At 38.4% G+C, this 17,816-nt stretch overlaps 1 protein-coding gene across 9 annotated transcripts in view; it reads left to right on the forward strand.

Annotated features, from left to right (window-relative positions):
* The window catches only part of pkp4 (plakophilin 4), a 213,203-nt gene that overhangs the window by 192,682 nt on the left and 2,705 nt on the right, over positions 1 to 17,816 (forward strand). For all 9 annotated transcript variants that reach the window (XM_072579401.1, XM_072579403.1, XM_072579400.1 and 6 more), the window contains 4 exons: positions 5,765 to 5,960; positions 7,143 to 7,227; positions 7,321 to 7,447; positions 16,775 to 16,906. In XM_072579401.1, the coding sequence (XP_072435502.1) occupies positions 5,765 to 5,960; positions 7,143 to 7,227; positions 7,321 to 7,447; positions 16,775 to 16,906 (540 nt within the window). The remainder of the gene's footprint in view (positions 1 to 5,764; positions 5,961 to 7,142; positions 7,228 to 7,320; positions 7,448 to 16,774; positions 16,907 to 17,816) is intronic.

Below are 17,816 nucleotides of genomic sequence, written 5' to 3' on the forward strand. Positions count from 1 at the left end.
GGTGGGTAGCATGCTGTGGGATGGAGTTGAGCCCACTAGCATTGAACTTGGGGTCTCTGTTAGGAGCTCTTTAAAGTGCTCAATAAAGTAGGTATTGACTGCCTCTCTGTCCTTGATGAGCACCTCTCCATTTTGGCTGGGAGTGGAATAAGGTCTTGGGTGTGTGAATTATAGATAATCTTGACTACGCTAAAGAAGCCACACACTATGATATTGGCTAGCTACTGAATTTCCTGCACTTTCTCTACTCACTTCCTGCTGAATAGGTCATGGGTTGTTTAGCTGGATCTCTCACTTCTGATAGAGCGCTTTCTAGTTCTCAGGATGGGTCATTGTTTCAGATTCAGGCATATTGTGCACTTATGGCTTATTAGCTCCTGGAACTCATCATTCTTATTGAACTGGACTTGGTATTTCCTTGTTGAGTGACTGATCATCCCTTTGCAAGAACTGATCATGAAGGCCTTCAGACCAGGCTGAACATACCAGGAATTATCGGTACTGTCCGTCACTCTGAGTTGTCAGGTTGGTACGGAGGTGCTAATTGAATAGGGGACTCTTAGCAGAGTCTTTGTATCCATCTGTATTGATTTTCCTGCTGATTCTTTCTGTTGCTGTTGTTGCCATAATTCATGTTGGTGACGAAGAATAAATTAGGCTGTAGTTCATTCTGCTGTAATTGAGTCAGACGTACAACATGGAAGCAGACCCTTCGGTCCAACCTGTCCATGCCAACGAAGTTTCCCAAACTAGTCCCATTTGCCTGCATTTAGCCCATATCCCTCTGAACCTTTCTTATTCGTGTACCTGTCCAAATGTCTTAAATGTTGTAATTGTACCCACATCTACCACTTCCTCTGGCAGTTCATTCCACATACAAACCACCCTCTGTGTGAAAAAGATGCCTCTCAGAGGGCTTTTAAATCTTTCTCCCCTCACCTTCAAAATTAATGTGCATACAAGCCCCCTACCCTAAGGAAAGACCTATTTACCTTATCTAAGCCCCTCACGATTTTATAAACCTATATAAGGTCACCCCTCAACCTCCTATGCTCCAGTGAAAAAAGTACTAGCCTACAACCCCTCCTTATAACTCAAACCCTCCAGTCCCAGAAACATTCTTGTAAATCTTTTTTGCACCCTCTCCTATAGTAGTATTCCAAAAATGACCACACCAAACATCCCGTACAACCTCAACATGACATCCCAACTCCTCTCTTCAGTAGTCAGTAGGCAAGCATTCTAAATACGCTCTTAACCACCCTATCTACCTGTGATGCAACTTTCCAAGAGCTATGAACCTTAACCCCTAGGTGTTTCTGTTAGATATGGTGTGGAGTGATGTGTACGTTAACGCTGGAGGTCAAGTGTGAATTTATTGGTCTCCATTTGGTGTTTAAGTAACAGTACATCCAATTCTTCCCCTCCCTTCAGGCAGTCTTGCAATCATACTGTACTAAACGTTGCTCACCTTGTTTGCAGAAGTCTTTCATTCCATTAGGGATTGATTAGCCCAGTGGAATTACAGATGTAATGGCATGGACAACATATCCTTGCAATCCCTCACTTGGATCATGTCCTAGCCAGTGCAAGGAATGTGGGTGTTCCCACAAGGCCTTGTAGTTGTCTGTTTGACAGAACAAAGTGTTGCGTACAAGATCAGATTCTATACACCTTGTCAAGAGTAGAGTACTGTTACTCATAGATTTTCTACCCACAGGTCTATGCCCTATCCAACTCTGGGGATGAAGTTACTAAGAAGGATTAGCCTGTCACTTGCTGGAGCCCAGGCCAGGGATTGTTTGAGATTGTGCAATTTCACGTCCTGTTGTGTTATACCCATTAAGCACTATAGCACACTATTTCTGGGCAAGAGTGAGCCAAAGGGTCATGAGATGTTTGTTTACCCCACATCGGGACTCTGAAATGGCTAATTAATTTGTTTTAATGGTAAAGACGACCCTATAAAAGCAGCACTCCTCCTGATGATCATTTAATCACCACCTCATTGCTCTCTCAGGGTGGCGCTATCAATATCAAAACATCTGTGCTCCCAGGCAATCACAGTACAATATTCCAGCCTATTGCTGGAGGGGTTGTCCATAAGTTCCTAATGTTCCATGTTATTAATTTTTTTTTTGAAGGGTAGAAGATGCCTTTTAACATGGGGTAGCAATTGTACATCAGCTACCATAAGGACCTGATGGAGCAAAAGGCCTTGGTCCACTGACAAAGATCTCCAAGGGGTTGGTAAACCTCCAGGCTCCACTGTGTAAGCCTTGGACATAAAAACATGCATTCTCCTATCATTGTCAACACTGTCAAAAACAAAAAGGGCTTCAATGTCGCAGCTCTGGAAAAACCATTATTGTAAATAAAAAAACCTCTTCATTACTTGAATCCTTTTACCAGCTCCAGCCCAAATATAGTAACAGCTCTTACTCCCTGCTCCACATTAGTTGGCCTACTGCAGTTCCAGGTTAGCACTCAGATCTGTTCCATCATTGGTGAGGGGCTAAAATTCTCTTGGTTGGATTGAAAAATCCTTTCAACCTTATCTGCATAGATGTAAAGAAGAGTGTAGACAGGTTACAGATGAAGTCAGAGGGACTCTAGCCTGGGTGGTGATTTCAGCTGCTTACTTGGATTCAGCCACACACAGGGCCGCTCTTTTCGTTCATCTAGACATGAAGCAGTGGCCTTGCACGCACAGGCTCTCACAGTTCTGACTATTGGAATGTGTGGATTCCGCCCACTTATGGGTTCAATTTCAAACCTGTAATTGGGAGATTTACAACCTTCACTGCACTTTGGCTTTTAATTTCATGGTGATAATAATGATGATGAAAGCTGTGCGTCATGTCCACAGATGTGAATTGGGCCGAAGGACCTGTTTTTGTGTTGTACGATACTGACCCCACCTTACTCTAACTTACCCCTTTCCCTCTCCTGTGTGGCATAACCATAGTTAGGACCTTGAGGGAGGCATCAGGAAAAGGTGACACAGTTCAGGAATGGTTTTACCCTTTACTCTCCATGCTCTAATATTATAACAAGATTCGGCCTCTGGGGACTCGGTGTATGAATTCCAATATTACTCAAGGAATGAGGAAACTTGGGAAGCATTTAAAGTAGACAAAAGTGAACCTACTTTCTCTTGAATTTGCTAAAAAAACATCCTGCCTAACCTTTCAGAGATGACAACAAAATAGTGAGAAAACTAAGGTCTAAATATGATGACAACGATCAACAGGTAAGCTTCAATGGTAAATGGAATACAGCACTTCCACAATAATTCAGTATTAATTCCTTGGTAATTATAACTTCTCCAGATAGAACAAAAGCTCCATGAGGGATATGTTTTTGCGTTTATGTACAGAAAGTTTGAGTGGGTCATGATTAAAGTATTATAATTTATTATGACATGAAATCATACTTTCTGCCCAAGATCACTTTTTAAATTTTTTAACCTTTTTTTTAAATCTTTTAAATCTTAATTTTTAAAAAGTGATTAGATTAGATTACTAAGTAATCTAAGTAATATAATCTAATCACTTTTTAAAAATTAAGTTTGAGATGGCATTGTCCCGATGACTAGGGGCATTAAGAATATTGTTGATCTGTTTCGTGGAAGGGTAAGTGAACTTCTCATGTGGTGGACCACAAACCAGTGAATCACAAAAGGTCTAGCTCATCACCTCATAACAGAAGAAAAATATAGACAGCTTATCAAGCCAGATTTGAAAAGAGGACCTAAGAGAAAGGAAGGAACTATGCCCATTATGAGTCTCAAAGCAATGAAGTTTGAGATTTGATTATTACTAGCTGTGCATATTCATTTTGACAAGTTCATTTAATAAGAAGAGATTTGAATCTCTGAGACCAAAAAAGTTGACTTTCAGAAAACATGATATTTCATAATGATTGCAATGTCTTTTTACCTTTTACTGTATAATATGAATGCTGGAGCCACCATAGAAGTAGGTTACATTGTGTGCTTACAGGAGTGACCAGTGCTACTTGACCCAAGAGCAAACCTGAGGAAGACCTATAAGTTTGTAATGGAGCATTATTCCCAGAGAAGAGATATTCATTTGGAATGAACCTAAGTAGATTTTAATAGAATTTTGAGTGCTCAATTTTACCGTAAACTCATGCATTTGATGTTATAATTTAAGTAATGTTAATATAATATAGTCTATTGGCTGTGGGGACAACATGAATGGAACATCACTCAGCAATTTATGTGTCTGTCAATGGAGCAATTAGAATTAGACCATACAAGAAACAAGAAGGCCTTGCAAAAGCTGTGGTGCCCTTAAGGTGCATGCTTGCATGGCTACACAACAAGGGACTGTACAGTGCAGCAGTTTGGTCATGCAAGCTGAAAAGACATAGCTACTGAAAGGAGTTGTAAAAATCTTGTTTGTTTTGTGGTTATCTATGGTTCTGGATTTGTAATTAAATAATTTGTGGTTTTGCTGGCTTACTACTTTCTTATTGGTTGTGGTAGAGTTCCTAGCTGTCTAATGCTAATTGGGTACTTGAGCAAATCAACATGAACTTGCAAATGGTGGTTCTTTAAACAAATTAATAAAACATGATAAAGTAATGACAAGGGTCACTAGACCCAAAATGTTGACTCTGCTTTCTCTCCACAGATGCTGCCAGACCTGCAAAATTCCTTCATCAATTTCTGGGTCTTTTTATGTAATAAAACATGATGGTTGATTCATGAGGCACCAGGAATCCTGGGCATGCCATATATAGTTCAAGCTGAAGTTACTCTAAAGATGAAGCTATGAATTGTGCAGACTTTTTCCTTCCAAATAATTTGCATTATAATCCAAAGGGACCATAGATGGCTGCCTCTCTTGGACTACTTCGCCTCCTTTAAGATGTATTTTGTCAATTTAGCCAATTGTGTTTGCAGTGTTCCTTGTGTTACAACCAGTGTATTCTACTTGTGTTTTCTGGACTTCTGTCTTTCTTAAAATTCTTTCTTCATATGTGCAAGTCTTTCTGTGTATGAATTTTTTTTGGTATACTAAGGAAAGCTAGCCAAACAAAATGTTTACAGATTTCTTCTGTGTTATTAAAGAGTTATAGCTAGAAATGGGTTCAAGCATTTTTGGTACATACAACATGGCATCCTAATTTCTCAGGGCAGGCAATGTGACTGTAACAATCTTTAAGAACTTGCAATACTTCTAAGGTGAAAGTTAGACATCATAAAACACTCGCCTTTTCATGGTTCTATTATACTCAAGAAATTTGTTCACTAATCATGCATTCACTCATCAGTGTTCATTTGAAATCATCCAGTAACATTACTATGAATTAAAGAGAACCAAAGAGAATTGCACAATGAGCTGGATGGTTAAAGAGCAGGGAAGGTATCTTTAATCTCTGACAGCAATGAACAAATTAACAATCCAGTTTAACAGAGTTCTCAGAATTATTTGTAACAGCCCAAAATTTCTCCAAGAAATAAAGGGAAAAGCCACAGTACATTAGATTCTGATACATTAGCAAATACTTTGTCTAAGTCACAATAACCGTTGCCATTGTAGTGTTAGTGCAACAAAAGGCAAGAGACATATATTGCAGTGGGAGAGGAGCAGCGTGCTTTAGGCTGTTTCAGGTTAATTGTTTGCTTTTGAATGTTGACATGTTTGTAATAGAACCACTGTGCAATAAAGAACACAGGTGGAAATACAATTAGTGTTGTTTATTAATTCAATATTAACTTTTTTTGGTCCAGGCAAGTATGCAATGCGGGATCTTGTGCATCGTCTTCCAGGCGGTTCAACACTAATAATGCTTTCTGATGATACTGTTGCTGCTGTTTGTTGTGCTTTACATGAGGTTACTATTAAGAATATGGAAAATGCCAAAGCTTTAGCTGATGCTGGAGGAGTCGAGAAACTTGTAAATATTACAAGGGGGAAGGGAGAAAGGCAAGTATTCAACTGAAAAACATTGTGATAAATACTGCATTTTGTATCATCCTCTTTATCTTTTGTACGTTATGTTAATGTATAGCAAATCTAAGCTACAAATTAGTTACTGTTCTGTAGCCTATGGTGAATTTTTTTGTCTTCTTTTTGATGACTGTTGGCTATAGTTGTGCATTAACTTTACATTTTATAATATAACCTGTTGGCCTAAGAGCTCTTAGTACAACTTTGCTTTAAGAAGGTGAAATGTACTTGACCATTTCTACTCACTTCTCTGGGATGATGGTACCAACGTTTAAAGTACAGATCATGCAAAACACAAATGACCCAACAGTTAATCTAGCTAATTTAAAGTTTCTCAACTAGCAGTTATCCTCTCTCCTGGAAGGATGCTCAAACAGAAATTTTGCAAGGTGATAAAACATTGCCCTACCAATAAAAATTAACCACTCTGACATTAGTCATGTTTAATAGTGCCTGAGAGTTGAGGCTTTCAATGGCAAGAAATTAATGTTGCCTTCTCAAACTGAAGTTGTCTTTTATCATTTTGACCCTTGCCAGTACACCCAGGGATTGAACAGACACAATAGCTATCAAGAATGCTTTGATTTATCATTAGGATGGGTTACCAACCTGAAACGTTAGCTCTACTTCTGTTCACACATGCTGCCCGACAAGCTGAATATTTGACACTTTTTATGTTTCCATTTTGGGTCTAGATGAATTGTAAATGACAGCAATATATTCTTCACAATCTATTGGCAGAAATCTTGGCTGCAGTGACTGTGATCTAATGCTGTCGAACAACATGCTGGGTTAGGACCGTTATAATGTATCCGATAACAAATGAGATGCCATTCCTTGAGTATCTGTAAAACTTCATGAGAAAAGTACAGGAGGTGCAGTGTAGGAATGTGATAGAGTGGGATGGACAATTAAATGTTAAGTGACTAGAAATAATGGTCACCCTTGCAAGCTAAACTGAAATAATAAGCTATACATATTAACAGGAATGGGCTGTATGGCCTTTCAATCAATCTTACAGCAGACAAGTGTTGCATATCTTTACTAAGGTTTTATTTTGAAATGCTTGTCAGCATTGGGGGTTACCATCCAGTTTTGGAGGCTTATTTGCCCAATTTTAATTTTCATATTTGACATTTTGTTTGGTATTTTATGAAGGTATTCGCTGAAAGTAGTAAAAGCAGCAGCTCAAGTTTTAAACACGTTGTGGCAATATCGTGACCTTCGCAGCATTTACAAAAAGGTAACTTGCAATAGCATAAAGAAGCATTGTTATGTTTAGAAGTCAATAATCTAATCATTATAGTTTTCCCACCTGATCATCTTGTATTTGCAGGATGGTTGGAATCAAAGCCATTTCATTACTCCAATTTCTACTCTGGAACGTGACAGACACAAATTCTCTACATCCCACCCATCCTTATCAACAACTAATCAGAATATGTCACCTGTTCTTCAATCTGGTGAGTAATTTGTGGTTACCTAAATAATATAAATGCTGTAAAGTGAACTGCTACTCTGCAGATGTGAAAGTAATGCAAATATTTTCTAACTGAGGTGCCAGCCTAGTGAAGCTGCATCATAGCAACTGTCACAATTTAGATTTTACTTTGATTTGGAATCAAAAATACAATTTCTAAATTTGCAAATGATTCCAGTTTATGAAATCATGTGTAGTAATCAGTAATAAAGAAAATTGCAAGGAATTTCAGAAGAACAATAATTGAAAAATGCAGTTCAACAGATAGAATACTTAGTTGGAAAATTTAAGGAAGTCACTGTGCCTTGTCTAGTGCAAGTTTAGGTGGGATAGAGGAACAAATGAATCCCTAAGTATAAATACATAAGTCACTAAAAGTTGCATTACAAGTTAGCAAGGCTGAAGAGTTTTTTTTTAAAACAAAGCGAACCAGATGCCAGATTTTATTTGCAGAGGGAAGTCTGAAAGTTACGCTGAATGTACATCATTTGAAAAGTCTGAAAGTCTGAATGTACATCAGGTTTTGGTTTGACCACCCTTGGAGTAATGCATGTGGTTTAAATCGTTGCATAATAAAAAGGATGGATTTATTATTTCATGATGAGGGCATTGTTAGGAAAGCTAGCATTCATTCCCCCATGCCCAATTGCCCTTGAACTGAATGTTTACAGGGATCATCAAGAATCAATCACATCGCTGTGGGTCAGATTCACATTTAGGCTAGATTGGGTTAGGACAGTAGATATCCTTTCTTAAAGTGCTAGGTTCTTTTTCTTGAGATTTTTAAACACTTGATGCAACTGCAATATGCCAACTCCTGTGAACAGTCAAAATTTATTAAACAAGTACAAGTTTTTGGAGGAGTCCTTAACACAGTTCGCAAGGCTTGCGGAGCCATGTCAAGAGATCTCTCTAAACAAGGGAACAGTCCTCCTTTTTACAGGCTTTTACAGTACAGTCACATGCCACCAAAGACACAATGTAGTGATTTGATTATTTCCGGAAACAATGTGATTAGATCATTCTTTAACTACAGGATCTGATTTAAATTGTTTCTTAACTGCAGGAAATGGCTATCTAAGTTTTTACATTCTCTCTGCAAGTCAGAAATATACCACCCTTTCTCCCCCCCCCCCCCCCCCCCCCCCTCCCCCCTCCCCCTCCCCAGGACATCCAATTTCTTACAGGTCAGCAGAACAAATTAACCCTTTAACATCTCAAAAGGACATTAGTAAACCAGATGAATTTTTGTTAACAAAAATCAATGGTACTTTCATGGTCAGCATTACTGAGGCTGGCTTTCAATTTAATAATTGAATTTAAACTTTACCAGCAGGCACCTGAAATTTGAGCCTTTGTCCAAAAAGGAATAACTTAGGCCTCTGGAGTACAGGCTCACTTATTTACTACTAAACCTCAGGCCCATTAGAGAGAGTACAGAGTACCTTTTAGAAGGATAGTAACCTGAAATACTTCGGTATACATATTAGGAAAGGATTGGCAGGCTGGCTATCTTTTCTTGGTTTTAAAAATCAGGCTGAGGGGTGATCTGATAGGTTTATGTAGACACGTAGGAGTAAGATGGGCCGTTTGACCCCTCAAGCCTGCTTCACCATTCAATATGATCATGGCTGATCATTGACGTCAGTTCTCTAATTCTGCCCTTCCCCATATCCCTTTAGCCACAGAGCTACATCTACTTCCTGCTTGAAATCACAACATTTTGTTCTCAGCTGCTTTCTGTGGTAGTGAATTCTACAGGCTCACCACTGTCAGGGTGAAGAAATTTCTCCTCATCTCAGTACCAAAAGGTTTGCCCCTTATCTTTAAACTGATCCCTGGTTCTGGACTCCCCAGCATCAAAACACCCATCCTGCATCTAACTGGTCTTGTCCTAGAATTTTGTCGACTTCTGTGCTATTCCCCCTCATTCTTCTAAACTCCAGTGAATACAATTCTAACCAAGTCAATCTCTCCTCAAATATTGGTCCTGTTATCCCAGGAATCAATTTAGTAATCCTTTGCTCCACTCCCTCTATAGGAAGAACATCCTTCCTCTGATAAGGAGACCAAAACTAACACACAATGTTCCAAGTGTGGCATAATCAATGCCCTATATAATTGCAGCAACTCTTCCATGTTCCTCTTCTCGAATCTTCCCACTACAAAGGTCAATTACCACCTTTACTGCCTGCTGCACCTGCGTGCTTACTGGCACACGAGGACACCCGGGTCACATTGAACATTCCCCTCTCTCAATTTATAATCATTCATATAATAACCGGCTTTATTATTTTTGCTATCAAAGTGGATAACTTTACATTTATCCATATTATATCTGCTGTGCATTTGCCCACTCAGCCTGTCCAAATCACATCGCAACATCTGTGCATCCTCCTCACAGCTCACTCTTGTTCGCATCATCTGCAAATTTTAATATATTACATTTAACTTCCTCAACTTAATGATTAAGGTATGTTGTGACTAGTTGGGATCAGAGTACCAATTCCTGTGGTACCCCACTAGTCACTGCCTACCATTCAGAAAAAGTCCTGTTTACTCCTACTCTGTTTGCTATCACATTCTATCACTGTTTTCCACGTACTCTGCAATAAAATTCTTGATAATGGACTCTCGTATCCTCCCCACAACTGACGACAGACTCATTGGTTTATAATTCCCTGTGTTACCTCGAGTTTTCTTTTGAAAGAGTGCAGTTATATTATCTACCTTCCAGTCTATGAATTGTACCAAAGTCTAAAGCATCTTGGAAGATAACTGCCAATGCATCTGCTATTTCTCGGGCTACTTTCTGAAGTACTCTGGAATATTAGCTTGTCAGGCCCTGGTGATTTATTAGTCTTTAATCCTATTACTTCCTCCAATACCATTTCTGTATTAATACTGATGTGCTTCTGTTTTGATATTGAATATAGAAAAGAATGTTTAAATATCTTTTGTATAGAGTATAGCTGGAGATTATCAATATAAAATTGTTGCCATGTAATCCAATGGGGAATTAAAAGAAATTACTTAAATAGTAGTGAGAATTTGGGACTGTGCAAAAGAGAGTGGTTGAAATGAATATTGTAGATGTTCTTAAGAGCAAGCTGGACAACATAGAAACATAGATAGGAGCAGGAGGCCATTCAGCCATTGGAGCCTGCTCCACCATTCATTACGGTCATGGCTGATCATCCAACTCAACGATCTAATCCTGCTTTCTCCCTGTAACCTTTGATCGCATTTGTCCGAAGTGCTATATCTAGCTACCTCTTGAAAATATTCAATGTTTTGGCATCAACTGCTTTCTGTGGTAATAAATTCCACAGGCTCACTACTGTTTGGGTGAAGAAATGTCTCATTTCTGTTATAAATGGTCAAGTCTGAATCCTCAGACTGTGACCCCCTGCTTCTGGTCACACCCACCATGGGAACATTCCCCCTGCATCTATCCTGTCTAGTCCTGTTAGAACTTTGAATCTCTGAGCTTCCCCACCCACCCACTCATTCATTTGAACTCCAGTGAAAACACTCCTAACCTAGTCAGCCTCTCCTCATACATCAGTCCTGCCATCCCCAGAATCAGCCAGGTAAACCTTCGCTGCACTCCCTCAAAAACAATATCGTTCTTCCTCAGAAAAGGAGACCAAATTCTGCACGCACTATTCCAGGGAGATGCAAAAAAATGAGAGGAGGCTCAAGTGGAGAATAAAGACTAGTACGAACTGTTTGGGCTAAGTGGCCTGTTTCTATAATGTATATTCTGTGTTATTTTCTCTAACTTGCTGGTAAGAAATCCAGTACTGCATTCTATAAACACCATCTTCATTGTGTTAACTATTTTGATTGACCTTTTGGATTAAGCTCCATTACTATTGGTATATTACTTGTTTGATCTTGCTATTGTTGTAGATATTGTTCAACAACTTTATTTTTTTAGTGCACGTGTAGTACAGAATTATACAGCTGTTTAGTGATTCAGCTTCAAACTTTTTCTGATAAATGCTTGCCTTAGACTGGGTCCATAAATTTCATGTGAATTGTTCAGATTATAAATGTGCTAGAATATAAAATCTGCACTTTCGGGGTCTAAACCACAGCAAAAAATGCATTTCTTGCTTGATAGTATACTAGTTTATCTGTGCTAATGTTCAATTTTTTTCATTTAATTTTGTTCAGTAAATTAACTAAACTTTCAACTTGTTAAATTCTCACATTATTAATGTTAAATTGAAATGTTCAGTCAATTTTAAGCCCAAACCTTTAAGCACAAAGACCAAAGCCGCTCTTGTATTTTTCTTCCTCTCTGAGGCTTGCACTGTATCTTTTATATTTTAATGCTTTCTTTACAGTGACATCAGGATCCATGATACTGAAAAAAAGAAAATTCCACTCTTGCGTTTTTCTTTGGAAATGTTATTTCATGCAGAACTACATTTTTCTCAGCCCCAATTCTTTATGCTGATTCCCACAATTTTAATTTGCACAGTTTTATGTACAAGTATGTGCTAATGAGGTTCTCAGGAAAATGCAAAGCAAGCTTTCACCAATATCAATGTCAAAACAGAATCAAGTTTCAGAATAAGTCAAATTGAGGCAATTTAAACCTTTGTATTAGTAAATGCCACTTCAATTGTTATTGATGCTCAAAATGCCTGTAATATTAATGACATAAATGTTATAAATGAAATATTAAAAACAATAAGCAAGTCTAATTGCATTTATATAGCACTTTTAATACAGTACATTTCAGAACATAGGAACAGGAGGCCATTCAGCCCTTCAAGCCAGTTCTGCCATTCAGTGAGATCATGGCTGATCTGTGGCCTAACTTCATGTACCTGATTTTGGCTATATCCCTTACTACCTTTGCTTAACAAAAATTCATCTACCTCAGATTTAAAATTAACAACTGATGAAGCATCTACTGCTGTTAGTGGAAGAGAGTCCCAAACATCTACTATCCATTGTCTATAGAAGTGCTTCTTAACAACTCTATCTTGAACAGGGAGAAAGTGAGGATTGCAGATGCTAGAGATCAGAGTCGAGAGTGTGGTGTTGGAAAAGCACAGCAGGTCAGGCAGCATCCGAGAACCAGGAGAACCGACGTTTTGACTAAAAGCCCTTCAGGAAGCCCTTCAATTCCTGATGAAAGGCTTTTGCCCAAAACATCGATTTCTCCTGCTCTTTGAATTCTGCCTGGCCTGTTGTGCTTTTCCGGGACCACACTCTCGACTCATCTCTCGTGAACAGTATGGCTCTAATTCTCAGATTTTGTCCTCTAGTCCTAGAATCCCCAACCACTGGACATAGGTTATCTTTATTTACCTGGTCTTTTCCTATTGAGATCTTGAAGACTTTGATCAGATTACCCTTTAACCTTCTAAATTCCAGAGAAAATAGGTCTAACTTGTGTAATATCTCCTCAAAACTCCTGAAGACCAAGTTTTATTGTAAAACCTACATTGTAGTCCCTCCAAGAACCATATATCTTTATTTAATCAATATTTAATCTATTAATATCCCTTTGTAATTTTGTTTTCATTTACACTCCCTACCATGCTGCCTAACTTGTGTCACAGCACACTTGGATAATTCATAAGAAAGTCATATATCCAAGTCATGAATGAATAATATGAATTCCTAACCTGCTTCAGAGGAGTGTTGTTCAAGAAAATGTGACAGTAAGCCATGACACTTAAAGATATGCAGTACACACATTATTTGAAGAGACAGAGGAGAGAGAAGTGAGTTTTTTTAAGGAGGCAATCCCAACACTTAAGGCCTTGGCAGCAGAAGGCACATCTGTTAATAATGTTATCACATGGAATTAAACCTCTCCCTTTCTCCCCCCCAAGCTAATTTAAACCAGCAATGCAGAAAAGATTTACCCAGTGCAGTAATTCGAGAGGCCAAGAAGTATTTAAAGTAAAAGTTAACAACTTTACTTCTTAAAACCTAACCGAGAATAATTAACAGCTATTTACAACTCCTCCCTCTAACCTATCGTTTATTTTCCCTTCTATAATACTAGTCCAATAAAACCCCGATTTAGGATTTACAGAAAAATTCAAATTTCAAAACCAGTCAACTGTAGAATCTTCTCTTGGTATCTTCCTCTGTTGATTTGCTCTTCAGGTCTGTGCTAATCTTTTTTCCTGTGCAAACTCCTTCACCAAATAGGTACCCCTCAGAGTTCTTGCTAGCAGCCTACATCTGTTGGTCTTTTGGCAGTTCTCCCCTAACTGTTCAACTTTGTTTCAGATTGTGTCATTGGCTTTTAAGATTGTCAATATGCTAAATTTAAACTTGATTAGAGTTTGGTATTTTGGGGGTATAATTTAAACTGATTGGCCGAATTTTAATTTGTTTTGTTGTCTCTAGGCAACCCAGCTAACCCAGCTGTTCAACCAAATGTTACATTGTTACCTTATTCAGAACACTTGGTGCTGTGTCAGGTAGTTTTGCTGGTTTAACTCTCTTAAAGGTACAGTACCCCTTGCACCTGCATAACGACAGTAACATAGCGGTCAAAATCAAGATTGCTCAAGAGACCAGAACTACATGACCATGTATCTGGAGGAGATTACACATATGGGAAAGGCAACATCATGGAACAATTTGAAAACAAAGATGAGAATTTTAAAAGTAAAATGTTGCTTAACTAGGAGCTGCTGTAGATCTGCAAGTGTAGAAGTGACGGGTAAACAGAACTTCATTAGTTTGGGCACAGGCAGCAGAGTTTTAGATTGCCTCAGGCTTAGATTTAATGTGGAAGGGAGGGCACCTGCCGTTTTGTATTAAGCTTTGTTGGAGTAATGTAGAGGCCAAAAGCAAAGGTTAGAGTGGGATGGTTCTGTGGATAGTGTTAAAGGTGGGGCTAAATTTCAAGTCTTGTGGGTCTTCCTTGGAACTGGAAGTTTTAAATGTTTTTCTTCACATATAAGAAGCCCAATGCATGGAAAAGGTAGCAGGAAAGAAACTTCTGTATTTCAGTTTTGAGGACTAGCAATAGTTAAGTGACAGAAGTGATAATTGTGTAGGATGAAAGAGAATAATAAACAGTGAAATTAAAAAATATCAATGACATGGATGATGTGTAAATCTTTATGTAGGTCAGCAGAGGGAAAGGAAAGTATGGACAATATGTCGAGATGATTTTAGTGGCCAGGATAGTGTTAGAAATAAAAGGCAGATGAAATCACTGCTACACAACATTGTGCTGGACAAGTGTGGAACCCCATTCTGGAAAGTGTGGAACCCCATTCTGGCTGTTTGAGAGAATTGAGTATTATGGTTATTAAGGTCAAAAGGTGATAAATTATCTGGTTGGAAAATAAGGTGCTCTTTCTTGAGTTTCTATATTTAGTAGAATATAGGAGAATGGAATAGATATTCTGAGTGGATCTCACAGCCAGCCAGAGTGAAAATGTGCAATGCCATCTGCAATTAACATGTCTGATGTAAAGGAGACCACTAAAAGAGCACAGTAGGTTAAGTTTTTTTTAAAAAGTACCATTTAAAACTCCCGCCCGGTGGGTGTCTTTGGCTCTCAGCATGGTCATGTATGAAGTGAAAGGGCTGGTGTTTCATCTGCTGCGTTTATACTAGGAGATAACAGAAGTAGGAAATGGTGTTGGAAGTAGTAGATATTGATATTGGGCTAATTGTGAAGTGGGTCAGGTGATCATGGAGAGCACAGTCCTGCAGATTGCTGGGAAGGGAAGAAAGAGTATATTTGGTAAGCGGGATTGTGACAAAGGTGGTGGGCAATTTTCTTTTGAAATATAATATCAATGAGGCAGAAGAACTTAGGAGAATGATTGAGAAATGTGCAAATAGAATAGACACTGCAATGTGCTCTACCATTGAGAGAAATCTTTGAGAGGAAAAAAATTTTTTAAAAGTGGCATTGTCTGAGTAGGTGAGACGAGGAACTGAGAGGAGAGGTTGAGGTCGTTATGGATTGACAAGTGTTTTTGTGACGGGGATATTATTTCTACCAAGTTGTGCAGGGTTCAATGTTAGGTCCTTCGCATTTTGCGGCATATATCACTGATATAAACTTAAATTTAGAAGAAGTAATCAGAGGAAGATGGGTGGAACTTATCTGTGGAGTGGTCAGGTAGACAGAAAGTGGAGCATGGAAAAATGTCCAGAGACTTGTGAGATGATGCATTTAAAGATGACAAACAAGGCAAGGGAAACACAGTAAATAGTGTGAAGTTGGCTGTCCCTATAAATAGAGAAGCCGAGGAAGGGACGGAGTCAGTGATGAACCTTGCAAAAGTAAAAAATGGATGGAAACTAGAAATAAAATTAATGAAATTCTAAGCTCAAGATTAGAACAGAATACAACGCTGACTGATTTCAACTACTGGGAAGGTTGTCTTCCACTGGTCCTTGCTATGTGGTTTTTATAAGGTATGCAGCACTTCTTTACCGAAGCCCAATTTGAGGTCTCATTGCAACATCTTTTATTTGGAGGAAGTTTATGAAATTAAAAACCATGTTGAAATGAGAGAACACATTCAGTCATAAGAAAGAAGACAGTGCTGATGGATGAAAATTCATTGGATCTATATTCGTCGAGGAGAAAGTGAGGACTGCAGATGCTAGAGATCAGAGTCGAGTGTGGTGCTGGAAAAGCACAGTAGGTCAGGCAGCTTCGGAGGAGCAGGAGAATTGACGTTTCAGGCATAAGCCCTTAATCAGAAAGCGTTTATGCCCAAAACGTCGACTGTCATGCTTCTTGGATGCTGCCTGACCTGCTGTGCTTTTCCAGCACCACACTGTTGACTCACAATTCATAGAGCAGAGTACCACATGTCCAATTTCTAGTGGAGGGGGTAGTGGGGAAAAAAATGATTGAATACCCATAGTGAAATATATACAATTAGGACCAAGAAACTGAAAATGACATAGATGATAGAGACCTTTTCTCCACATTTTTTTCCACTGCCACTGTTCACCCGTAAGACTTTCTGGTTGTGACAAAGAGTGAAAAGATAAGAAAACTTAGTCGAACATCCTCTCCCCAGAATTTACTAGAGTTGAGTATATCTGGAATTTTTATTTTATTTTTTGGTTTACAGCTTCTGCAGTGTCCTGCCACTCGATGCTTTTGGTTTGCCACATTTCTGTCTGTAGAATTTTGGTGTGAGCTATTTTGATGCCACATTTCCATAAATAAATTGTTGGATGTAAATTGTTTGAGCTCTTTTGAGTTGTGAAAGGCGCTACATAAAGGGCAAGAGTTTTTGAAGTTTGGTTTCTAATTTGCTGTAAATATAAATCTTGCTCACAGTGGCGAGCACAACCTCTTCACCAGCACTCTTGGGAATTAAGGATCAACGTTCCAACTACGAAAAGGCAAAGACGTCTATGCAATATTACAACAGCCCAGGAGACAATATGACACAGACAAATTTAACTATAGGTAAGGAATGGAGCAATGACAGTTTTGTTTTTAAAGTCTGGCAGTTTTTTGGAGTAGAAATTAGAGTTCAACAAATAGTTATTCATATTATTTGAAAAAGTACATTGTGATGTTTCAAATGTCATAAAATGCAATACAGTTAATGTATTTCACATGGTTTGTGGCACTCTGAGGTGCCTCATTGTATTTACAATATCTGTTACATGAGGGACTGCCCATCAATGTACTTTATAGGATGGCCTTAATTTGGAGTTTAGGAGCCTGCATGAAATCTTTGCTGCAATTTCCCCAGCCTTTAGCACATTCCTTACCACGTAGTCCTGGACCTTGAAATGCAGCTGTCCACATAGTCTGTGACCCATCTAACAGTCACCATGTCAACTTCATGTGTAGCGTTTTAGCATTGGTGCAAAGTCATGTGGGTTTTGCTTCACATTAGATGTGGATATTGTGGTATTGAAGAATCAAATGGACACTATTACAACAAGCTATTACATACAAACATTACAATCACAAGCACATGAGTGCTTGCAATAACATTAAACTGTTAGAATATAAGAGTAGATGCTTATAGTAGAACGTCAAGCTTCAAGTGATCTGGGGTTAGATGAAGTTTGTGATCTTACGTCATAATCTATTATCCAGGGATGATGTCATGAACATGTCCCTTAAAGATATACAACTTCACACTGATGCTCCATTAGAATATATGATGTGTACCTTCTATTTGTTTTACTAAACAGATTCTTTATTAAACTATCTTAAAAATACTAAGTACTTTGAAGTAAATTTTATTTACCTCCAGTTTCATGAGACATTCGTGGCACAAAGATTTCGAACCTGAGTGGTAGTGTTTAACCATTTTAGAATGCTTACTTTTGTTGACAGGATATTACAGGAAATCTTTTAT

This window comes from Chiloscyllium punctatum, chromosome 10 (genome assembly GCF_047496795.1).
Source record: "Chiloscyllium punctatum isolate Juve2018m chromosome 10, sChiPun1.3, whole genome shotgun sequence".
NCBI lineage: Eukaryota > Metazoa > Chordata > Chondrichthyes > Orectolobiformes > Hemiscylliidae > Chiloscyllium > Chiloscyllium punctatum.